The following is a 22,565-nucleotide window of genomic DNA, read 5'->3' on the forward strand; positions in this document are numbered from 1 at the left end:
GGTTTCCTTAAAAATATGCCTGATTCTTATTTTTGATACTAAGTATGTTGCAAAGGAAATAAAGAAATGAACCTATAGTTTATGCCAGTGTTGCACAGACGGAAAATGGTGACTGGAATCTGCCTCAGGTCTCTTGGCTTTTTGGAAACAAGAAAAGAATGTAAAGGGGGAACTCCCAACTTTGGCAGAGTAGGAAGCTCCATCTGCCACCTGCCTCTGCTCCTGTATGGAATGGCAAGCCCACTCCAAGGCCCTCCAAGTTTTTCTATGGTGGCAAGAAAAAAGACTGGAATGCCAGCCAAGGAATAAGAAAGAGCCAAGAGAAGGGACCTTTCTATCAGTCTAGAAGATGCTTGCATTCCAGAGCTTCCTGTGCAGTAGGTACCTGTTACAATTTGTTGAACAAAGTTTCCCATTAATGCACTGAGGCCAAGGTTCCTTTATTTTTTTCAAATTTCGCTGAGATGAGGACTGTCTCTGATTCTTCTCCTAACAACATGCTGCTCTCACTATTACGTGAGGAAGTAAGGTTCAAAAAAGGTCCTGTACATACTTCGAAGGTACTATATCACAGGAACTTTCATTTTAAAAACACAAGAGGTTAATTCCCTGTATCATTCTGTAGGTATTGGCATGATATGTCATTTATACATACATACAACTATTTTTCTACTGGCCTATGTTCCTAGGGGGCAAGATCCTGGCTCCCCTCCCCATTTTTTTAAATGAATTACTCAAGGTTATACGGCAAACCAGTGGCAGAGCTAATACTAGGACCAAAGTCATCTCCCTCCCTCAATGAACTTACAGTCTAATTAGTAACTAATTAGTAGAAAAAAGATATCCACAATAAGCAAAGTGATCCAGATAGCACATGGCTAAGGATCAACTGAGCCACAGAATAAAAGGCAAGGCGGATTATAAGCCCACAGGCAACATCATCCACGGCCCCACGCAAGAGGATCAGCCACCCTTTGTGGATAAAGAATTTTCTACTTTCTGTGGGAATGGCAGATAAAGTTATTTCATGGCCCTAAGGTGCTAACTTCAAATATTGTCTTCTGTTCCCCATAAATACCTTTATACATGTCAAATTACTTGATCAGATTTTAGGGTCAGAAAATATGACCAGCCATCATAACCTTTTAAATGCTTGGCAACATAGCTAATAAAGGGATAAAAACAGGATCCAGGTTGCTGGATTCCCTATTTGGTTTGTTTAAAGGGGGAATGCTATATACGAAACGTAGCCTGGAACTGGGACAGTGTTATCTAAATGGGGACAACTCTCCTGCCCAGGGGTGAAAATGATACACGCGCAGCCCCTGAGGGTCACACACAGGGCTTGCTAGGCTGTGTAGTGGCAAACCCTGAATTAACTGTACCTGGGACATTTTTTTCCTAATTTTCCATTAGAAAAATGGAAAGATTCCATAAACAGTATTACTACAGGGTTCCCCTAAAGCACTTTTTCACACACTATACTCCACTGAACCTTTCTGATTGGCAATTATTTCTCCCTTATTTCCAACAGAGCTTCAAAAGGACGTTCTCAATTAAGCTAATCACTCATGACCCAGAGGAATTCTTGGCTAACCGGTGCTCCCCCTGCTGGCTCTGAAAAAAATCTAAGCCCAATATCGGGAAGAAAACCTGAAGATTTATTCTAAGCACAAATGTTTAGGCTTTGTCTCCCTCAAGCTGGCAGCTGGTACTGTGAGCCAGTCACTCACCATCTCCGAGAATCTTTATTTAAGGAATGGGACAGCAAGCAGCACAAAGTCTTGGCCTTCCTGCCATCCCTAATCCTCTTGCACGATAGAAAAAGAAAGGCATGTCGTCTGCTCCCAGGCCCCAAATAAACGGCTCTATAAGGGCATGAAGGCTGTGGCAAACCTGGACCAATTGCTGCTGCTCTCTCAGGCTGCATGGACAACGCGAACGGGGCTAAGTGGACAGGAGGGTGCCAGGTAAGGGAGTGCAGACGCCCTGCTGGATTCAGCGTACACCATCTGGACTTCCCAGAGCCATGGCTCGGTTCTTATCTGCTTGCCTCCTCTCAAACACTGGACAATACTCATTCAGGAGGCCTTTCCATAGAAGGAGAGGTAATTCCTGACTAGAGTGGAAATAATTTGGGTCCTTACAAAGACATTTCAGTATCATGTGAGGTGGAAGGTTGGCTCAGTGAGGCTTCAGAGCAATTTTGTTCTTTGAAAAACAGATCTGGGTTGACTATTGTAATATATATTTTTTTAAAACAGGTGTGCTGTAAGCTAAGGCAGACAGTTAAAAGACAGTCTATTTTTATCACCAAAAACACATTCTGTCAGTTCCCTGGGCCTAAAATAAACTGAAAAACCAGTGACACCAGTTCAAAACAATTTCTTAAAAGTTCCAACTGCTATTTCAGTGTCTCCATGTCTTTTTTGTCCTCTACTCAATTAGATTTCTGAAGGGAGAAACAAAGAACACCATTCCATTCTTAGGGGATACTGTGGGGAAATGGATTTTCAAAGACAACAATCAAAGTCCTTAATTTGAAATGAACAAATTGACTGCATTGGTCGAGTAGCCTAAGTATGTGTGTCTGACTGTTGAATATCACCATCTTTCTCGCAGATTATCTGGACTCGTAAACCCCCACTGCAAGTGTGAGATAGAAGGCCAGGGTTCAAAAGTCAGCTTCTCTACTTACTAGCTATGCTAACTTGGGAAAAGTGTCTAAATCTCTCTGAGCCTTGGTTTCCTCATCTCTAAAACAAGGCTAAAAAACCACTTCGCTAAGACTGATAAAAGGAATAAATGAAAAAAATTGTGAAAATGGCTGGTATCACACCTTGCACACATACAGTGGACGTTAGAGAAAATGTACAAAGCACAAAATCCTTCGCATGGTATACACAGCCCTCGGTATCTGGCCTGGCTCTCCTCACTTCCCTGCCAACAGCCACACTAGGCTCCTTTCAATCCTTTGAACATGCTGTATTTTTCTCAACTCCAAGTTCCACACTGTCTCCTGTGCCTGGAAAGGTTTCTCCACAAAGTCTCCATCTTCACCGACTTTGCCTGCCTCATCCTTCAAGTCTCAGCCTTAAGCTGAGCCTTGAGCCTTAAGCTCATTTTCTTGGGGAGCTTTCCTGGATTTCCTAGCTGAGATTAAAATGCCTTACTGTACAATTCCTTAGAACCCAGTACCCCCCCCCCCCGGTAAAATCTCACATCCCCGAGACTGTGAACCAGATGAACACACCAGCAGCACAATGCCAGGTGTACAATCAGTGCTCAGCACCTAACTGAGCGTTTCCCACCTAAGAAGGAAGGTGCATGTGCTCTGGAGCGAAAATATGTCTTTTAAAAGACAAAATTATTTCAGGAATCCCAAAATCCGAGGTCAAGGCCAGAGCCCCATTTTTAAGACCATGGAATTTATTTGGTCTTAAAGCTCACTGAGTATGATTAGCCTTTTCTGAAGCACACACTGAGTCTTTCCAGAGCAGGTTACAAAGAGCTCACATTTCATACCATTCAGCTTGTCGGTCAAAACGAAACAGTCCTCTCGGGAGCGAGCAGTCCAATTCCCCAACTGGTTTTTATTCACACTAGAAACTTTAACTCTGTTCTAGGCCTCACAAAATGAGAGTTGTGTCCACACAAAGCCACAACAACCAGCCAATTCACTGAATCCAATGAAATAAGCCAATTCACTGGGGAGGACACAAACTCAAACTGGTTACTTGGTGCCTTATAGACCAAACAATGCGTGATTGAATTGGTTTGCTTTTCAATAGGTTGTCTTGTCATGTGGGGTAGCTACAGTGAGTGAAAGATTTTCTTTATCGGTCTGGTTTGCTCTTAAAACACACACACACACACACACACACACACACACAAAACAAAAATAAGAACACAGCCGACAGATGGGTAAATAGCCAATGTCTTCTCTTTAAATCCATGGTCAAACACACCAAAATCAGCAATTCGAGCTGGCCCAAATGACACATTTTGTGAAGTTAAGAACCCCCAGCCTGCCTTTTGGCTTTAAAATAAGACCCCGCCAGTCCTGATCTCATCTTTGCAAACGCATGGCACTGGGAGACAGAGACCATGTGCAACAACAGCTCTTTACATACAAAGCTTCCATTCACAGACCCACAGCAGCGCAATCGTGGATTTTCAATTTCATTCAACTGACTGCGGAAGGCTCCCACTATGAGGGTGGGTTACTAAATGCTTCAGTTGGGAAAAGGACCCAGAGTGAGAGTCAGTTTTACAGTGTGCACTTTCATTAGGAGAAATGAAAAGGATTTCCCTTGTTCAGACTCCAATTTTACAGTAAAGAACTAATCCAGCAAATCAGCCAAGGCACCAGATCACACCAGTACCTACAGCCTATTTTTCTTTTGCAGTGGTTGCTAGGGTAAGTGCTGTGAGAACAGCTAAGTAGCACACAGGGTTAAAACTTACACAAAAGGGAACAATGTTGGTTCCTCAACTCTTCTGCTAGACCCGATCTGTCTTCTACTTTCCTTGAATATACACCATACTTATCTTTACTTTCAAGGCCTTTCCTTACCCTATGCAATCTCTTCAATTCTACTCATTCTTCAGGGCCTAGTTAAATAAATACCAACAGTGAGCACTTATCCAAAAGGAGGTGTGCTCAGTGTTTATCCTGCATTATCTCATTTCATTTCTCGCAGACCTATGAGGAAGTTGCTACTGGATGTGGAGAGGTGAATCATGTGGCCAAAGTCCCAGTGAGGCAGGGTGGAGTCAAGATCTGCCTTTAGGCCCTCTGATTCCCAGACTCTGAGCTCCTAAGCACTACGCTCTATGCCACCGTACCCACCCACAACATGGCTCTCCACCCTGACCACAGCCCCCTCCCCCCCCACCCCGGCAGACCACCTATCTTCAGTAGCTGCACAGGCCTTGCTGCCCCAACTAGGAGCTGAGGTCCAGGCAAAAAGAGTCTGTGCCATTTCCCCAGTGACGTCTGGCATACAGGAGGGACTGAGTAAGTTTTCCATTACCAACTGGAATTGGAGTGCCTGGCTCCCCCCTCACTCCAAATAAATAATGTATTGCTTTGTCATGCCAATAAGAATCAAAGGCCAGATCCCCACATAGAGGCTGGCTTGGCATTCTCTGCCCCAGTCTCCCCCACTCCTTGCCCCCAATGGTATCCTGCTTTTCCAGAAAAACAAGTGTCAGTCTGTGTTCTTAAAGGCAGCAATTTTAACAGTGAAGAGAATTAGGCTCTGCTTATCTCGGCATTAGGATGACAAAGCAGCTACACTCTTTTCGAAGCCGGATTTTCCAAGGCAGGGAAAGACGATTTCACCTTTTACTCACTCTTTCCAAAGGAAACTCCTATACTAACTCCTGGCACGCTATTGCTGTTGGGCCAGAAGTATCATTTATATTTGACTTAAGAGGTGTGGCCCATATAACTAAAGAGAGATGAGGAGTCGATCACTGCTTGCCTGCTGACCCAGCAACCCAGTGCAAGGAAGTTCAAGTGCAGGAAGCGCCCCTAAGCAGCACCAACACAGCTGTCTTGGGGGCTCCCAGTAACCAGCTGCTTTCTGCTGAGCCTACATACAGCATGTGTGTTCTTTAAAGCATTGCTTGTTTGGAAATGTGTTTTAAAAGCATCATTTTCAACAAATATTAGACATGTGGCTAGAAGTCAGAAAAACAGTTAAAATTCGCAGCATGCTATTATTACGTCACCTTCCTAATTCCCAGGTGTGCAGCCACCCCCACAAATTAGAAGACTGTCAGCATTCGGATAAGCTGTTCTGGCAACAGTCTTCACTGGAGTGGAGGAGGAAGAGAAGAAAGTCAAATTTTTCAAAATGTTTGGATTCCAGTAACATTAAACAGGATAGCTTTGGGAAAATGCTGGGAGGCAGATCAGGCCATTTTCTGGCTTCCTAAATAAGGAATGTTTTTGATGGGTCTGCCTCCTACCAACCTTTGGAGAAGAAAATCTGAATGCAGATGAAGGACTCCAAGTTAAAAAACAAGCCCAGGGGAAATATAACAAAAGGAGAAGACTGCCTACCATAATTATGAACATTCAGCATAGGTGGGGGTGGGGGTGCGGTGGCAGAACTCAGGCAAGAAAATCCTGGATGCTCCGGCCAGTGGTGAGGCAGGAGTTCCCTGTACACCACCAGGGAACACAAAGTGGATACGTTTTCCTTGGGGGGCGAAGGCACCAGGGATTCCTCCATCTCCAATAAGGGCTGCAGAGTTGGCCTCCATGTTTTGTTTTACAACAGAATTGTTAGCTCTAAAGAGACCCTGAACTCTAGATCCTCTTGATTTGATATGGCTTGTAACAATATACATTTTTGGCAACCTTTCTTTCCAGGAGTACCTGAAATACTTTGAGACAAGTGACTTGTATTCTCTGCTGTTTCACGGCTTAGGAAGAGGAGCAAAAGCTCTCAAAATGCAGAGAAATCATTCTGTATATCATAATGCTCAGTTAGGGTTATTATATAACACAGTTCAGCTGTGGTATCTCACCAAAGATGTGTTTCTCTGAAAAACAAAGAGTATTTCTCCCATCTCTAAATGGGGGAAAAGCAAAAGAGGAAGTTGGGAAATACTTTTTCTATCTGAAAGCCTAAGCCCAAGGGAACAGGGTACTGCTTACAGATACCTGCCGCACAAACTGCAATTCTATGCAAGACAGACAAGCTTCATCCACTGTTGCATTTGGGGCTGTTTCTTCTACACCTGACACAGCAGGCTTGACATTTATAATGCATACAGTTTACTTTTTCTTTCCCTGTCCCCTCCCTGCCCCACTGTGGTCCCTAAATAAAATCCACAGCTCTTGCTGATATCAGTGGTGATTCACTTAAAGACCAACTAATGGAGATGGATGGCACCCCAATTTTATGATTATGAGACAGGTTTATAACTTGCAGTGGCAAGATGCTTATTTTTCATTTTTATACATGAAGACCCATCACTGATTTGTGAGTGCAAATGAAAGACACACCCAATTTTTCACTAATCCAAACTGCAGCAGCCTTTACAGATCACTTTATCCCTCTTACCAACTGCAAGGGGAATAAAGAGCATTTAAGAGATGTACAGATGAAATGTATGTGTAGCAGCAAGAGACTGAGGTGCACAATTCTGGATTCTAATGTATAAGTAAAAGAAGATCAAGTGTATCATAACTGGCTCAGACACCTGTCAGGACATGGACAAGTTCCTTACTATCTGCTTGTTTTGATAATTAACTACTATTTTATAGAGAAAGACAACTCTATCTATTCAAGGTCCCAATTACTTGAGATGCAAATAATAGCTATCCGAGACACTGCTAACATTTTTATCCTAAGCTAAACAGAGAATAAATTCTCATACACATACACACACGCACACATGGCAGCTGTTTTCCACCAGAATAAGTTGCCCTTAAAAGTCATCGTCATCATCAATCATTTAATTCTCACCGAGACACTGTGCAAGCCCCTCCTATGACTCATCCCTAAACTGGCGTATTACCTTGGTGTTCCTTCTCAGACTGCGAAGAATATTTCTTCTTCTCGGGTCTTCATCTGCTTCGTATGGAATGATGGCATTGTCCCCTTTATAACCTTGGGAGGCCTGATCCTCCTCTTTCTTCCGGATAGGCCCTAGTTCATCATCACTCCCCACACTGAAGCTGGTTCGGTAACTAGCAAATCTCCCCAGCCGGGCACATCTCGTCCTGTACAGCACCGGCTTGCTCACAATGGATACCTTGCGGCCTCGCTCCAGAGAGCTGGTGTCCATCTCACTGTCTGAACCATTCCCACTGCCATTGGATTGGGCTTTGTTGATATTCCGAATGGTGATGATTTTGCCTTGGGTGCTGTCATGGGGCACCGAGTATATGTTTTCTTCTTCATTCCTTGGCTTGACCACAGCATCCATGGGTTCAGCATAATCAGAAGGATCAAACCCATCTGGAGGCAGCCAGGTGCTAGAAGACACAGACTTCCTCTGTCCATCTCTATGACCTTGGTCTAAATAAGACAAATCGCCCTTGGTGATCTCAAAATGGACAGGAGGCTTTGGTTTGACTGGTGGAGGTACTTTGTTGTTCAGTTTACTCTCAAAATTACTCATAATGAAAGACAGCCCGTCATTTCCCTCCAGTTCCATAGAGAGCTTAGAATGGTCTTTGGACAGAGAGGGCAGTGATATGTCTTCTCGAAACAGGCTATAAGATGGGGGCTCAATATCTTCTTCTGAATCCTGCAGGTTTGAGTTGCAGAGAGGAGACCCTGCCCGGGGAGAGTTAAACACCTCTTCTGTGGTGCTACAGGCTTCAGCAACATTGTCGTACATATGAGTAGCCTCGATTATGTTCTTTTTCTCCACCACATCTTTAAAAAATGGGTGAAAGATCTCAAGTTTATGCTGGGGTTGACTACAGGGGATGCTTGTGAACCTTCCATCAATTTCTAGAGCAATCTCCTCTCCCTCAGTCAGCTGTTCCCGACTTAAGTCATTGTCCAGGACATCTATAGCACCATCAGTGAGTGCTACAAGCTGAATGGGGATAATATCCTGCACTTCACAAAGAAAGGCACGTAACATAGCCAAGGAGGCCTTACGTTTGGCTGAATAAAAAACAATGTACCCATGAACCAACCGGCTTTTTCTGATGCTAAACGAGGAATGATATGAGAGAATAGACAGTTCGATGCGCTTCTTGTGTAGTCCGATTGGTAGTTCAAGTAGAACAGAGTTGTTACTACCGCAATGAGAAGACTTACAGGTTTGGGACTGAAGAACAGGAAAGAGTATGTCATCTGTACTAAAAGGATCTCCACACATCAGACACATAACTATTCGAAGATCAACATCAGCCAAATCTTTGATGCTAGCAGTAGAACCAACCAGGTTTAAGTTACGCTTAGAGTCCAGGAGTCCTTTCAAAACTTGACTGATTTGCTTTTCATTGATGTTGCGTCCATAACCAATGCCAGCAGAAGCAGGGTCAAGAAAGACACACTGAAGCTTGCTAGCAATCTGCTGACCTTGTTGTATTAAGCTATGCAGCGTCTCTCCACTGGTGTCTCCTCTCTTGTTAACCAAAATTAATGTCAGGGGAAGATGGACCAAATGATTATCTCGCCTGCCAAGTGTGGACTCTCTACTCTTCTCTATACTCTCTACCACATAGGACAGAGATTCCTTTGAATTGTAAAGGCAGAGACAGCCATGGGGCTGAAATGTTGGCGTCTGGAAAGAGTTCACAGGAAGCCTGACGTTACCCTCTATTGGCCTCAAGGAAAGCTCATACATTTTACCATCTATCACATACTTGTCATCATTTGTACAAAGAGCTCGAATCTCATTGGCCAACTCTCGGGCAAGGCCATCTTTGCCCAATATAACCAAGTTGATTCTATCAATATTGGGGTCAGAGAGTGAATTTTTCTGATTTCGGTCAGATGGTCGGATAAAGCGTGAACTAACCAAGTGCTCAATCTTAGCATCCACACAAGCTGGGCAGGTGGGGCATGTTTCCTTTGTTGGGTGGTACACAAAATGAATGTGCTTCAGAATCAGGGCATCACGCTCTGCCTGGAGCTTTTGTAATGCTTTAAATCGCTGTTCTTCCCCAAGAACATCCTGAATGACACCCATCTTCTCCTTGCTGGGCTTAGCATCCAGCTCCAGCTCATAAAACAATTCTGAATATTCTAGGAGCAGCTCCTGAAATTCTTCCTTTGCTCTGTCTATAATTTGCTTTTGGTGTTTGCCATAAATATCCATGTATACAGCTTCTTCCAGCCACTGGTAGAAATCTTCATTCATAATAAAACTGCGGGCCTCTTCCCAAGGCTTGCCGGGAGTGATGAATGGAGAGGTCTCCAGGTTTTCTTTAAACGCCCTTCTCATCTCAGCTCTTTTCCTCTCATTTCTCAGCTTTTCTAAGTGGGTTTCATACAGCTGCTCTGCAGGTACGGTATCCATTAAGTCAAAGGGAATTCTCTCGTTTTCCATGTTATCAATGTGGCTGGTGGCATCCCATGGCGTCTCTTCAAGCACAACAAACCACTTTAAGAATTCTGGCTTGGTTTCCAAGAGCTTTTTGGCTTTTATGCAGCTTAGGTGGTCTATTTCATCTAGATTCGTTATGAGAGCTTCAAAGGCTAAGGGCAGGGCTGCCAGGTACAGCTTTCGCCGGCGCTCAATATGCTCGTGCTTGAGGCGGTGGATGTGCTGCAGGAAGAGCTTCTTGGCTTTCTGAGTCCCTTCCAGGTAGACATAGTCCTGGTACTCTGGGGAGGCCTGCATCTTTCGGCTGACACTCAGCCAGTTCTCGTTGTGGTTTTTCACAATGCGACTCACCAGCCACTCGTACTTGTCTTTTGCTGTAGCTATCTGCTGACTCTGCTGCTTGAGCGCTTCAAAATAAGGAATGATTTTTGTCTTTCCCCGACTTTTATCAATGAGTTGCACTAAGGTGCTGAAAGCCAAGTCCACGTTTACGTTGGATCTTGCTGAGGTCTCCACAACCTGGAGGTTCTTTTTGCTTAAGGCAAAAGTATGTGCATCTCTAATGTACCGCTCAACTCCCTCATCACACTTAGTCAGGACCACCACTATGGGCTTTTTTGTCTTTGCAAGCTGATTGTAGAGATTGGAGACAAATTTGAGCTGGTCATCAAAGTTCCTATTCATGCCCCTACTAACATCAATACCAAGAAGAAAACCGTCAATAAGGAGCTTTCCATCTGGCATTTGCTTCTGCTCAAAGTCCTGCTCCAGCCCCAGCTGGTCAGTGCAAAAGTACATAAGTTTTTCAGCTGATGCAAGCTTGGTTGCAGCAGCTCTCTTAATATAGGGCTGCAGGGCTGTGCTACGATGAGGTTGAAAAGTCTGATCATCGATAAACTCAGTCTGCTCCACAATGTGCATTTTACATTCCATACAATCCTCCAGAGAACGGCTAACTTCTCCCCAGTAGAGAAAGTGGTCATTATTGACCACTCGCCCACCAAAGTCACTGGTGCTAAGGACAGAGGTATGGTCCAAGTGAAATTCATCAGCGCTAGGGCGCACAAAGCGGTTGCACAGACAAGACTTCCCAATGCCGCACTGGCCCTTCTCCTTCTCCGTCCCAGACAATCCCACCACACTGATGTTGTAGGTGGGAATGCGGACATCTTGCTTTCTTGCCATCATCATCGTCGACACATCCTGCCACAATCAACCACTTCCGAGATCAGATTAGTGTCTTCCAGTGGACCGGATGGCTTCCCAACATTATCAGTGTGGGCCAACTGCCCATGCAGCAAAGGTGCCAGGTCCCATAGTGTCTGTACACCAGTACAAGGTGAGTTTTCGCTGCATCTCATCACAAATAGTCAATATTTCTTCCTAGATGGGGAGGAAAAAGAAAACTCATCAGCATGATAATTTTGGAACCTAATTTTAATCAATGAACTATAACAAAAATCAACTTTTTATTCAACAACTATTTAGTAAACATTTAACGTGCCAAGCTTATGCTGGCAGATATAGCAGTGATACCTGTACACCAATGGTCATCACAGCATTATTCACAATAGCCAAAAGGCAGAAACAACCCAAGAGTCCATCAACAGAGGAATGGATAAACAAAACGTGGTATAGCTACTCGATGGAATACTATTCAGCCATAAAAAAGAAATGAAGTTCTATTGCATGCTACTACACGATGAAGTTTGAAAACACCATGTTGAGTGAACTAATCAGACACAAAAGGATAAATATTGAATGATTCCATTTATATGAAATATCTGTAAGAAGCAAAGTCACAGAAACAGTAGATTAGAGGTAACAGGGGGGCAGGGGAAGAGAGAAATAGGGAGTTAATTGCATAATGGATACAGTTTCTATTTGGGGTGATCCCACACGAAAAAGATATAACAGCAAATTAAACTGACATGTACTGTAAGAGAGTTATTTAATGGAGGAAGACACATAAGTATGCAGTATGCTAAATGCTAAAATGGGATGTGAGGGTTCCTTGGAAAAATGGCTGATTCCAGGGCTAGGAAGGATAAGTACAACATGAGCCTGGAGCATCCTGTTGTACAAGAAGAGAAGGAAATGCTCCAAAAATGATGGGCATCTCACAAGGACATAGGAGCCAGCTCAAAGGGGCTCCCTCTGGGTAAATCTAAGACAATTTGAGCACCAAAATAATTAAGCGCAGTATGAATTACAATCTATTGAAGAAAAATAGGAACTTGAGTTAATAAAACTTGAGCAGGCAAGAATCATCAATGGATGTCAAATTGGCGTGGGGGGTGGATTTTGATGAGGAACAGGATATTTGCAGAGTCCAAGTGTCTTCCAACAGACTACTTATTAGTGGCAAAGGAGGGAAAAAGAAGGGCAACACCTTGACTGGGCAATCAAAACCAACATGACCAAAGAGGGTTGGAAGGACACCGGGTGCCTCCAAACGCGCAATACCCGGAGGCGGACACAACTTCACTGCACAGTGTTATGGCCTAGAAAACAGAACTTCAATCTAATCACAAGGAAACATCAAATGCAAAATGAGGGGTGTTCTCTTAAAAAGAAAATAAGTGGGGAGGGGTCTGTATTTTTCAAAAAATGTTAAGGTCACCTTAGAGAAAGAACAGCTATGGAAATGTTCCAGATTAAAGGATGCTAAAGAGACATCATAACTAAATGCAATTACCTGCCCCTAGACTGAATCTTGTACTAGGGGTGGGAAGTGGGGGTGGGGCAACGACACCTATAAAGGACATCAGTTTAAGCCACTTTCAAAGAGTCTGGAGACTTTCCCAAAAGCTATGGGGAACCATAGAATGTGGCTGAAAAGTGGCACCCAGCTAAAGTTTTAACAGCTGAAGTAATGAAATGTTATTGAGATGTCTTACAAAGCCTTTAGCAACTTTCCAGCTGAAATAACTAAAATATGTCGTCGTTGGCTGCCTCTACATAAATGGTCTTCTGGCTGTGCTGTTTATACTCACTGCCATTTACTTATATGTTCAAATACGACTGCAACTGCCGAACCTGTAGCCAAATGAACAGTCTCCTGAGACAACCACAAAGAGGCGAATTTAAAATAAACAAACAGAGCAATTTTGTTTTGAATCTCATTTATGCTTGGTAGGAACCTCGCATTTCCCCAACCTTACTATGTTTGTGTGAGCCTATCTCCTAAGAAATGCCACAGGAAATCAGACCATCACATGTCAATCTCTCTGACTGCTACAGAGGGCAGCGAATGGGAAAACACAATTATCCCCTATGATAACCTCAAAAGGTCACAGATCTTTTCCAAACATCCATATCTTACTTTGATAGCCCATAAAGCCAAGCCCTCTATGGATACAAAATGTTGGCAGATGTGGTTTCTAAAAATGTCTGACCATTTTAAAAAGGGAAATTTCAATGATGGTAAGCAACGGCCGCCAGATAACCTAAGGGCAGGATCCTCAAGAAGCAAAGTTCCAGACTCCAGCAGGAACAAGTGAGGTATCATGGGAAAGAGGAAAAAGAATCCTTCCCCATCTTTCACTTCCCTAGGTGATGTTTATATAAACAAAATTATGATTGCTTATGAATATCTAAAGCATATTTACATTCTCTGAAATATGTGAGCAAGAAAGATGTGTACAAAATCAAAGGCTTTTGCCCATTATTCTGTAGTATGCATATGTAATTCTGCTTCAACCCATGAAGAGACACAGGTTTAATGAGCCTCAGATGGGAATGCTGACCCAGGTCTGAAGGAAGTCAGGGGTGCCCAAGTCACAGAGAGAGTCCTTCTCCATCAATTCCTCATCCCAGGGTCTGGCAGATCTGGAGGCCACCCACTGGAGTCAAGCAAAGTGCAACTTGGCGACATGGGCCATACTTCAAGTGACTGCTGCATGCAGATGGCAAGTCATCCTTTGACTCAGTTATTCTCTGGAAAGTGGGTCTAATAACCTATCCTTTCACAGAAATCTCTGAACAAAAAATAAAAACCAACCTGCTCTTAAACCTCAAGAAATAGAGACATTAGCTCCATTTTCAACTAGACTAAACATTTCATTTAGCTGTAAGTTTTTAATGGCATGATATTCTATCTAACCCATTCAAGTAAAAGTTTCGTTATCTGAAGGCTGATGAAGAAAAGAGAGGAACACTCCCAACTCAAGAATGCAGCAACTGGTATTTTAAACCTTCAGAAAGCTGAGTACACTCAGAAAGCTGTAAGAAATGAGAATTAGCTGGCATGGGAGTGGTTAATTTTTAGATACCTGGTAACTTTCCACTTGTTAGACACCTAATAGGTTCCCTGGTATAAGTACATTCTTCTTAGCTTTGATGTCTCGACAATGCAGTTTTACTAGTTCCTCAAGTGGACTGAATTACATGGTAAACAGATTGTTATAATCTAAAAACGGTATCAAACACTTGGTTTAAAGGAAATAATCCTAAATGCTTAGTCACAAGCACGTTAACTTTTCTAAGAGGTGGGTAAAAAAAAAAATTAGCTGAGTCATTAAATTTAATGATCTGAAGGCCACAAAGAAAGAGAAAGTAGAAGACAGGGCATGTCCAAGATTTTGCAATGTCTTTAGAGTTTAAATCTGATGGGAACCAGTGTTCTTAGTGGGCAACTAAGCTATTCAAACAGCAAAATCTGAATGTCCATTCTAATAGTTTGCCAATACTAATAATCCTTTTAAAACTGAAAAGTTACAACAGAGAAAAAGTATCCTTTATATCAGTAACTCCTTTTAATTTTGAGTTCCACAGAGCAACTTGTAATAGAAAAATAAAAACACATGACCTAACATTTAGTTTCCCATTTTATACCACAAGTCAACTACTTCAAAGAAGAAAATAATTCAGCACTACTTTCATTTCTTTGTCACAAAAATACACTGTAATAAAACAAGGTCAACATCCAAGTGCTTTTTTAGAACTTGTCACCAAGCTTCCAGAGTTGTTTGTGTGATTTGTTTAACCAAGACACCAGCTCCCCACCAGAGTGCCTCAAACTGAAAGGTAGAAGAGGAATTCGCTTCCTTTCTTAACACCTCTACAAAATGCCCAGGACAAGAAGTGGTGACATTCCCAAGATAGTACACATTTCCTAGGGCACCAAAATGCCACTGAGATCTGAGTATTACTGTGGCTACTGCACTTCATACTGACAACAGCTCTATCAGGACATGCCTGGAAGTTTCTATATGATCCTCCCACCCAGGCAACCTCACCCTCTTTCCCCAACAGGAAATGTTTCCAAAACACCCCCATAAGACAGATTTACCACCGTTATTCATAACCAAATTACTGTTTCCACCAATGAGACTATTTCAACAATTTATGAAAAGCCATTAAGCTTCAGGCAACCATATATAGAATATCCCCAACTAATACAAGGAAACAATTTTACTGGGAGCTGCTTAGCAAGGGAGGTAAAATACTTGTTATCATTATTTTTCTTAACCCCAAATAGGGGATAGAAATGTGATTAAACTTTGCAACTAACAGAAAACAAAAAGCCTCCTTAACGCCTCGTATTTTTCAATACCTTAAATTTCCAAGCAGGTGTTCAAAGCTATGAATTACTATCAGCAGCTGGTTAAAATGTGTGCATTAAAGTAGACAAATGAAAAGACTCAAAACTACTGGAGAAAGAGAGGAACAAAAGGAATCACTTTAATGGGAAGCATTCTCCCCATAAAAGAGTTTTCCACAGGAATTTACTTTCCAAAAGGGCCAGCAAGGATGGGACAGAAAAATTCCAACAAGAGAACATTACTTTCCGGTCTACTTTGAATCACTGAATTTATACAACATTCTTAAAGACCCAATGCTTCTATTTTCATATTAATAAATTTTAAAATAAATTTTCTTAAGCTTTTTGGTTTTCCTTCTCAATAAAGGTAAAATAGAGAAGAACAGTTGGGTGTGGAGTCCAAGGTCTTTTATTACTCATTTATCTGTGAAATCCAGATGAATTTACAAAAGCTTAAAGTTAGTGATACGCAAAAATGATGTGGGCAGGACACTCTGCTGTAAATAGGCATCTCGAATCTTTCTGAACCTGACTGACAGAGGGAGGCTTCAACTCGTGTGTGATGTGTGCTGGAATCTGAAGCAATGCCCTCATTCTGCCCTGCCCTTTACCACCTGAGAAGTGTTCTATGAAATGCCTACGTCAACTCAACAAGCACAACACAGCCTCTAAACCTGAGTAAACGAGAAAGGCTCCACTTGATGGCCCAGGTATAGAGCAGCCGAACCACCCCTCCACCATTCTTAATATTCCACAAGGGTTCAACTTTTTTGTAGTACTCTAGTCTTTAATCTTTAGAATTGAGAACTGAACTGTTCATCACCAAATCAAGTAAGTATTTATAGAGCTATGGCAACGTGCTGAAACAAAGAAGAATAGGGCACTATCCTTACAAGTTACTGGAGAGATAACATTTATACTTAGAAGTGGCACAAGCATTCTAAATATGCAAAAGAGCATGAATAATGGTGACCAAACGGAAAAAGCACAAGACACGTTTTGGGACAGACTGACTGGAAGAGAGTTTTCATGTGTGGGAGGAAAAACACTAGAAGGGCAGCCAGGGGTCAGACTATGAACCTGTATTTTTACCTGTGAGAATCTAACATGAAAACACTCTTTTGCCCCAGGGATGTTATTTATTGTAGATAACATGGTTTCCTGAACTCCTCACCCTACAAATTAACATACTCTAAGGTGTTGCTCATCTTACATAAAACAAAACTCCATCTGAGTATAACAATTACATGTTTACCTTTCAGTCACATGCAAATTAAAATGACATGGGGAGGGGGGCGTGGAGAAAATTATGGATTTATCAAGGAAGTGAGAGCAATGCTATCTGCCCACACACCTACTCCTTTCTGGTGTGGGAGGGAGGATTTCCTTGTAGCCACAAAATCTCACTATATCCCTAGGGCCCTGAGTACAGGAAATCTCTAAAATGGGTCATCTGGATTTTTGGAAAGACTGATTTAAGTATTCAACCATCTGGTCTTGAAACACGTAATCTCATGCAACAGATAGGCTATTCTTAGACACTGGGTATATCCACTCAGCTCTCACCATACCTTCTGTAAACTCAATATACAGTACTCTCCAGCGAGTCCAATGAGGAAAACAAAGGGATCAAAAAATTTTCAAGGACTAATAACTCAGAAGTCTGTCATGAAAATAATCTGGCCCAAAATTAATTTTTTAAAGAGCAACTATGAAAGATTCTCTGATGTTCCATTTACAAATTTTGCAAACGTCTCCTCTTGCCCCTCTGGATTTGTTGTTTCCCCAAGCCCTGGTAGAGGTACCTATAAGAATTCCAGGGTGGAAAAACAACCATGCTGCTATTTCACCCTTCTAACCAGCCCACACTACATAAAGCAAGCACCCCATTCTCCATCCTGACACAGTTCTCATGCTTTGAGGCTAGCAGAATTCTACAAGCCAGTTTCAAAGAAACAAAACTTTTAAGGCAAGTTTTCTCTGGATGAAATCAAATTCCCGTGATGAATGAAGGGGGTTGCAAAGCATAAGTACTCCCTTAAACTTGATCCTCCACAGCTTTCTACCTGGTAGCTATGGGGTGCGAATCAAGCTATCTGATCGCAGCACAAAGCAATCATAAACAGAAACAAAATCAAAAGATGAGATCTTTCTTACTGATACAGCATAATTTCTGTTATTAACTATATTAAGAAAAAAGGAGGCGGGGCCTGCTCAGGCAGGGGAAGCAGCTCTGCCCCCATAATTGTTCCCAGGGTGGCAGGCAGAGGGCCAGGCTGATGCGCAGGGCTGGAGCTAGGGGACATGGGGGACAGTAGGGGGACATGGGGGACAGTCAGGGTGCATGCGGATCTGCGGCAGGGACGTGGGTGTGCCCGCATGGGTGCATGCTGGGTGCTCACCGGGTTTTAGGGGTGTGGGGCCAAGGGGGGGTGGCAGGACACGTCCCCTCCAACTTCCTCCAGCCAGCTGTCAGGTCCGGGGGGGTGACCACAACGCTTCCATCAGCCATTCCCCACACGTGGGAATCTGGACTCCAGCTTCCATGGGCGGCAGTCCCAGCAGGGACAGCAAGGTCCACACCAGGGGTTTGTCCTCACTGGGAGGTGGTCACCACCCCTTCGCACCACCCATTCCCCCCCCAGGTTCCCCCGAGAACCCAGCTGAGATGCCCCCAGGAGAGGTGGCTCCAGCAGCGTGGCCCTGCCTCAGTTCCCCCAGTTAAGATCATGAGGGAAAGGAAAATAAACTGCATGAAACAAAGAAACTAATAAAATAAAATGTAAAAAGGAAAATAACTTAAGTAATAAAATACATAGTCAATGAAACAGAATAAACTACTGAAACGAAAAACAAAATCTGCAATGCAAATTAAGTAAAGGAAATAAAATAAATTAAAATAAAAAGACTGCCAACAGTCACTCAAAAAAAAAAAAAAAAAGGGGGGACAGTATTTCTGATAAGCTGTAAAAATATTCCACCCTAAAAGAAATGGTAAAACTAAGACAAATTCAGAACTGGAGGCATTCTAATAAGTCTAGCTATTACAGGATATCCAGCCGTTTGCAGAGTGAGCTGAGATTTTTACCAAACCAAGACATAAAAAAGCAGCTGAGTGTTACCTCTGAGTTTCCCAGTATTAAGACCAATTTTACAATGATTTTTGAAAAGGTAAATAAAACCTATAAAATTACTTCAGCAGATGCTTCTGAGCACTTATGATCTATTCTGTTGAAAAAATTTTAAAAAAATTTCTGAGTAGAAAAAGTTATTTTTGAAAGAACATCCTTCCATAAAAATTTCTCTGAATATGCAAGAGTGGAGGCAGCACCCCAGACAAATGTCCCTTGCAAACAGTGGACAGTGCTGAAGAAACAGGCATTTCTGTGAACTGGGAAAAATAGGTCAGCTGATTTTCAAGACCAACAGTAAGCCTTCCTATTCTACCCTGACAGCATCTTAAGATGACATGAGGATTTCAGCCCGTTATTTCCAATTTTTCCTCACTACTCATCCGTATTATTCTATATATTGGCAGTTGTAAAACAGGTTATTGCAAGTAATAAAAGTTATACCACATGCATAAACTTTTATAAAAAGAACAGCTAGTTTTTTTGTGTGTGTGTATGTATGTGTTTTATCTAATGCACCTTTATGAAGCTAGGACAATGGTCACACAGAAACAGAATGAACTTCTACATCCAGCAAATTTTAGTAGGAACAATTTGGGCCACAGATTAAAGAACCAATCTAGGATTCACACTAGCAAAATCAATACTCATATTCATCCTTTCCATTTTCTTGCCTCCATATTTACTTAAATGCGTGTCTTGTGTCAAATGAAGTTAAAAGCAGAGGTATGAGAAAGTTGAAAAATGAACAGTTACAAATAGCTACCGTCTGGAATCAGCACAAAATTGTGCTTTAGGGCTCAATTTATCATATTTAGAAATCTACTAAATCGGGTGTTTATTTCTATCTTCTAGAGGAGATGAATATTTGAGTAAACACATTTAAAATAAACTGGCTTTTCTGAATAAGCGATGTTACATGTAGGTATTATTAACAAAAAGCTATTATGAAAAATACTATTATTTCATATTATTCAGAAAGTTATCAGCTCAGTATCTGAAAAGCAGTTATGAGGACAGGAAAAAAGATATGACAGTAAAAGAACACAAGTAGAGTTTCTATTCTATTTCTTGACTTGGGTGGTAGCCCCATGGGTGTTTTCTTTGTAATTGTTCTTACTGAACATGTTTTAGACACTTTTCTCTCCAGCGCACCCAACTCGTCCTCTCACCACTGCCAAGTCCTCAGCCTGTCTTCTTCACCAAGCGCCTGCTGGGGGTCGTGTCACCCAGCTGCCTCCGATCCTCCTCCCAGCAGGTGAAAAGCCGGGCTGAGAAGGGGGTTCCCCAGGCCGGGAGGGAAGGTAGCATCAGGGGCCAGCACATCAGACCTTCCAGCTTCCCTTCAACCAGAGCTACTCGGATTCCATCTGTTTTGTATGCTGGGGTCCCACATGAAGTTTTCTTTTTAAGTTCTGTTTTTTTTCCTAAGTTCAAAGAACTCTGTGATTTACGTATGTTTAGCATCAGACTGCCCCATACCGATCCAACTAAACTATGTACCAGGTAACGCTCAGACATTTGGGGATCTAATTCCCAAGCTTCTGCCAAGAGACAAGGGTCAAAAAGAGCCTCCAAACCCTTTCTTCTCCTCCTCTCATTCCGTAGGCCTATCCAGATTAGCACCTCCTGAGAGAGACAGAGAAGAAAGAGCCAGTTACAGATGGATCCAGATCTCCTCCCCGCCACCCCCAGCCTCCCGGGGTGCCATCCTTCCACTGTGCAGCACTGTCCGTGCCAAGAGAACAAGAAGAGGGAGCACAGGCACCCATGGCAGGGAGCCTAGCATGGCTGGAGTGTCTGGGTTGCGAGTGGCATGGAGGAAGGTGAGAGAGGTTGGGGTCAAGTCTGTGGAGGGCCCTGGAACACTAAGCAGATCTGGACTTAATATTCTGTATTGCTCAGAGAAACCACGGGCTTCTGAGCAAGAATTGACATGGCCAGGTGTCAGGTGAAAAAGGTTACCCCGAAAGTAATCCACGTACTCTCACCTTCCTCCCTCACGTCTCCTGTCCTGCTATCCTACCCTCACCCACCCAGCAAAGGCTTCCCGTGTAAAGGTCAATTTGAAGCTCCTCATAATAAGCACCATGGAAAACAACTGCTTACAATGGAAACACTGACACAGAGGTGGTGTAAGATGCCCCTTTGAAAAGCCTTGTCAGGGCCCAGTCTTTGTAATTTAGCGGTGGCTCACAGGAAGCAGCCGAGAGCCAGATTCTTTCTGACTGTGCTCAAGGCCATAATTTCCTTCCCATACTTACACCATTCACCCTGTGTCTCGCTGTCAAGGGAATCTGCCAAGGAGAAAGGGCAGATAAATAAGATGCAAAATCTGAAGAAAACTGGCTGATGTGAGAAAGACTCCTAAAATTCTTCTTGGGATCAACAACTAAAAGGACTTCTAGATGAACGATGCATCTATTTCCTCTCCAAATAAAAGCCCCTGGAAGGCAGAGCTCATTAGAGCGAACAACCCACATATAGTAGAGATCAACTCCACTCCCTCCTAGAATAGATGAGGAAGCTGAAGCGGAGAAGGAGAATGAGTTGTGTACACATGGCAAGCCGCTATCACCCTGAACTCTAATCAAGGTCTTTTTCCTACTTCCAACCCAGATCCCAGGGCTGTTTCTACACTCCACTCTGACCTGAATTAGTGAGCAGAGAAGATAAGGTTAATCAAGATTCTAGAATCAAAATGACCAGGAAGGGGACAAAAAAGAGTGACATTCAGCTAGCACCATTTAATACAGCAATAATCCCGCCCTTACCATACAGAACTTTCATGAGTTTCTGCTCTATGTTCCATATAGCACCTAACTACCACCCACCATTTCAAGATAAATTTCAAACTATAAAAGTAACATGTCTATAAATAACCAAGAAACTACTTGAGATTATAAAAGAAATATGATAAATGGCATTTTCTAATAAATGCTAGTTTAACGATTTTCCCTTAGATAACAGACCAGAATAGTAACCAGCTTCTCCTTATCAACCACTCATCCTTAGAAAATGCTTGGCCCGTCATGTTCATGTTTTCATGAAGACCATGAGTCACCTCTTATCACTGCTGAGACTTCACACTGAAGAAGGAAAACAGGCCCTGCTTACTCGGCCACAGCAGCTGGCCTACCGGCTGAAGAAGCACCTTGACCTGATGTGTTTGGCTGCTATACAGAAAACCATGTCTCATGGCCCAAATTATCAAAAACATACTCTGTCCCACTGTCCTACCAACCTCCCCATCGGATAACAACATGCCCTTCTCAGGGCACAAGATGCCTCCACTGAGTCACCCTAACATCAACCCACTGAGGGGTTCCCCAGGTGACCTCACTTCCCACTCCCCAGGTGACACAGGCCTCTGAGAGGAGCAGAGAACAGTTACTTTCTTTGGAAAAGTCTTAAAATTGATGGACAACAAAGAGCTATTGCTGATTTCTAACTCACCAGAAAGAATAGAACAGAAATGCACACCACCACTATAAAAATCCTATCAGCAGAACTGGCTTTGACTCACCACAACATCTACTCTGTTAAAATCTTAAATGAAAACCTGCATGATACGTTGACAATTAAGTGACTAATATGGCCTGCATAACTAAGAGAGGCCCGGGAGGGTGAGCAGGTAGAGTGGGGCACCTCCACCCAGCACCTCCACTCCTGAGCACATCTCAACTCCTCCAGAGCACTCACTTGCCCTTTCAGTTCAGAAAACCTGAACTGAAACTGTAAGAAAGTCTGGCAGGGGCTTAATCTTGCTGTCCATAAAAACAATCCCTTCTGGCTAGAACCTCTCCTCAAGAGCACAGGCGTGGGCATGTAAACTTATGGGACCTGTTTGTACCAAA

At 42.8% G+C, this 22,565-nt stretch overlaps 1 protein-coding gene across 1 annotated transcript in view; it reads right to left on the reverse strand.

Moving 5' to 3' along the window:
* Window positions 1-22,565, reverse strand: part of ARHGAP35 (Rho GTPase activating protein 35) — a 115,750-nt gene that overhangs the window by 65,237 nt on the left and 27,948 nt on the right. Inside the window, 1 exon segment of the mRNA XM_037818892.1 lies at window positions 7,540-11,415. Coding sequence (XP_037674820.1) covers window positions 7,540-11,223 — 3,684 coding nt within the window. The 5' untranslated portion in view covers window positions 11,224-11,415.

This window comes from Choloepus didactylus, chromosome 27, assembly GCF_015220235.1.
Source record: "Choloepus didactylus isolate mChoDid1 chromosome 27, mChoDid1.pri, whole genome shotgun sequence".
Lineage (NCBI taxonomy): Eukaryota > Metazoa > Chordata > Mammalia > Pilosa > Megalonychidae > Choloepus > Choloepus didactylus.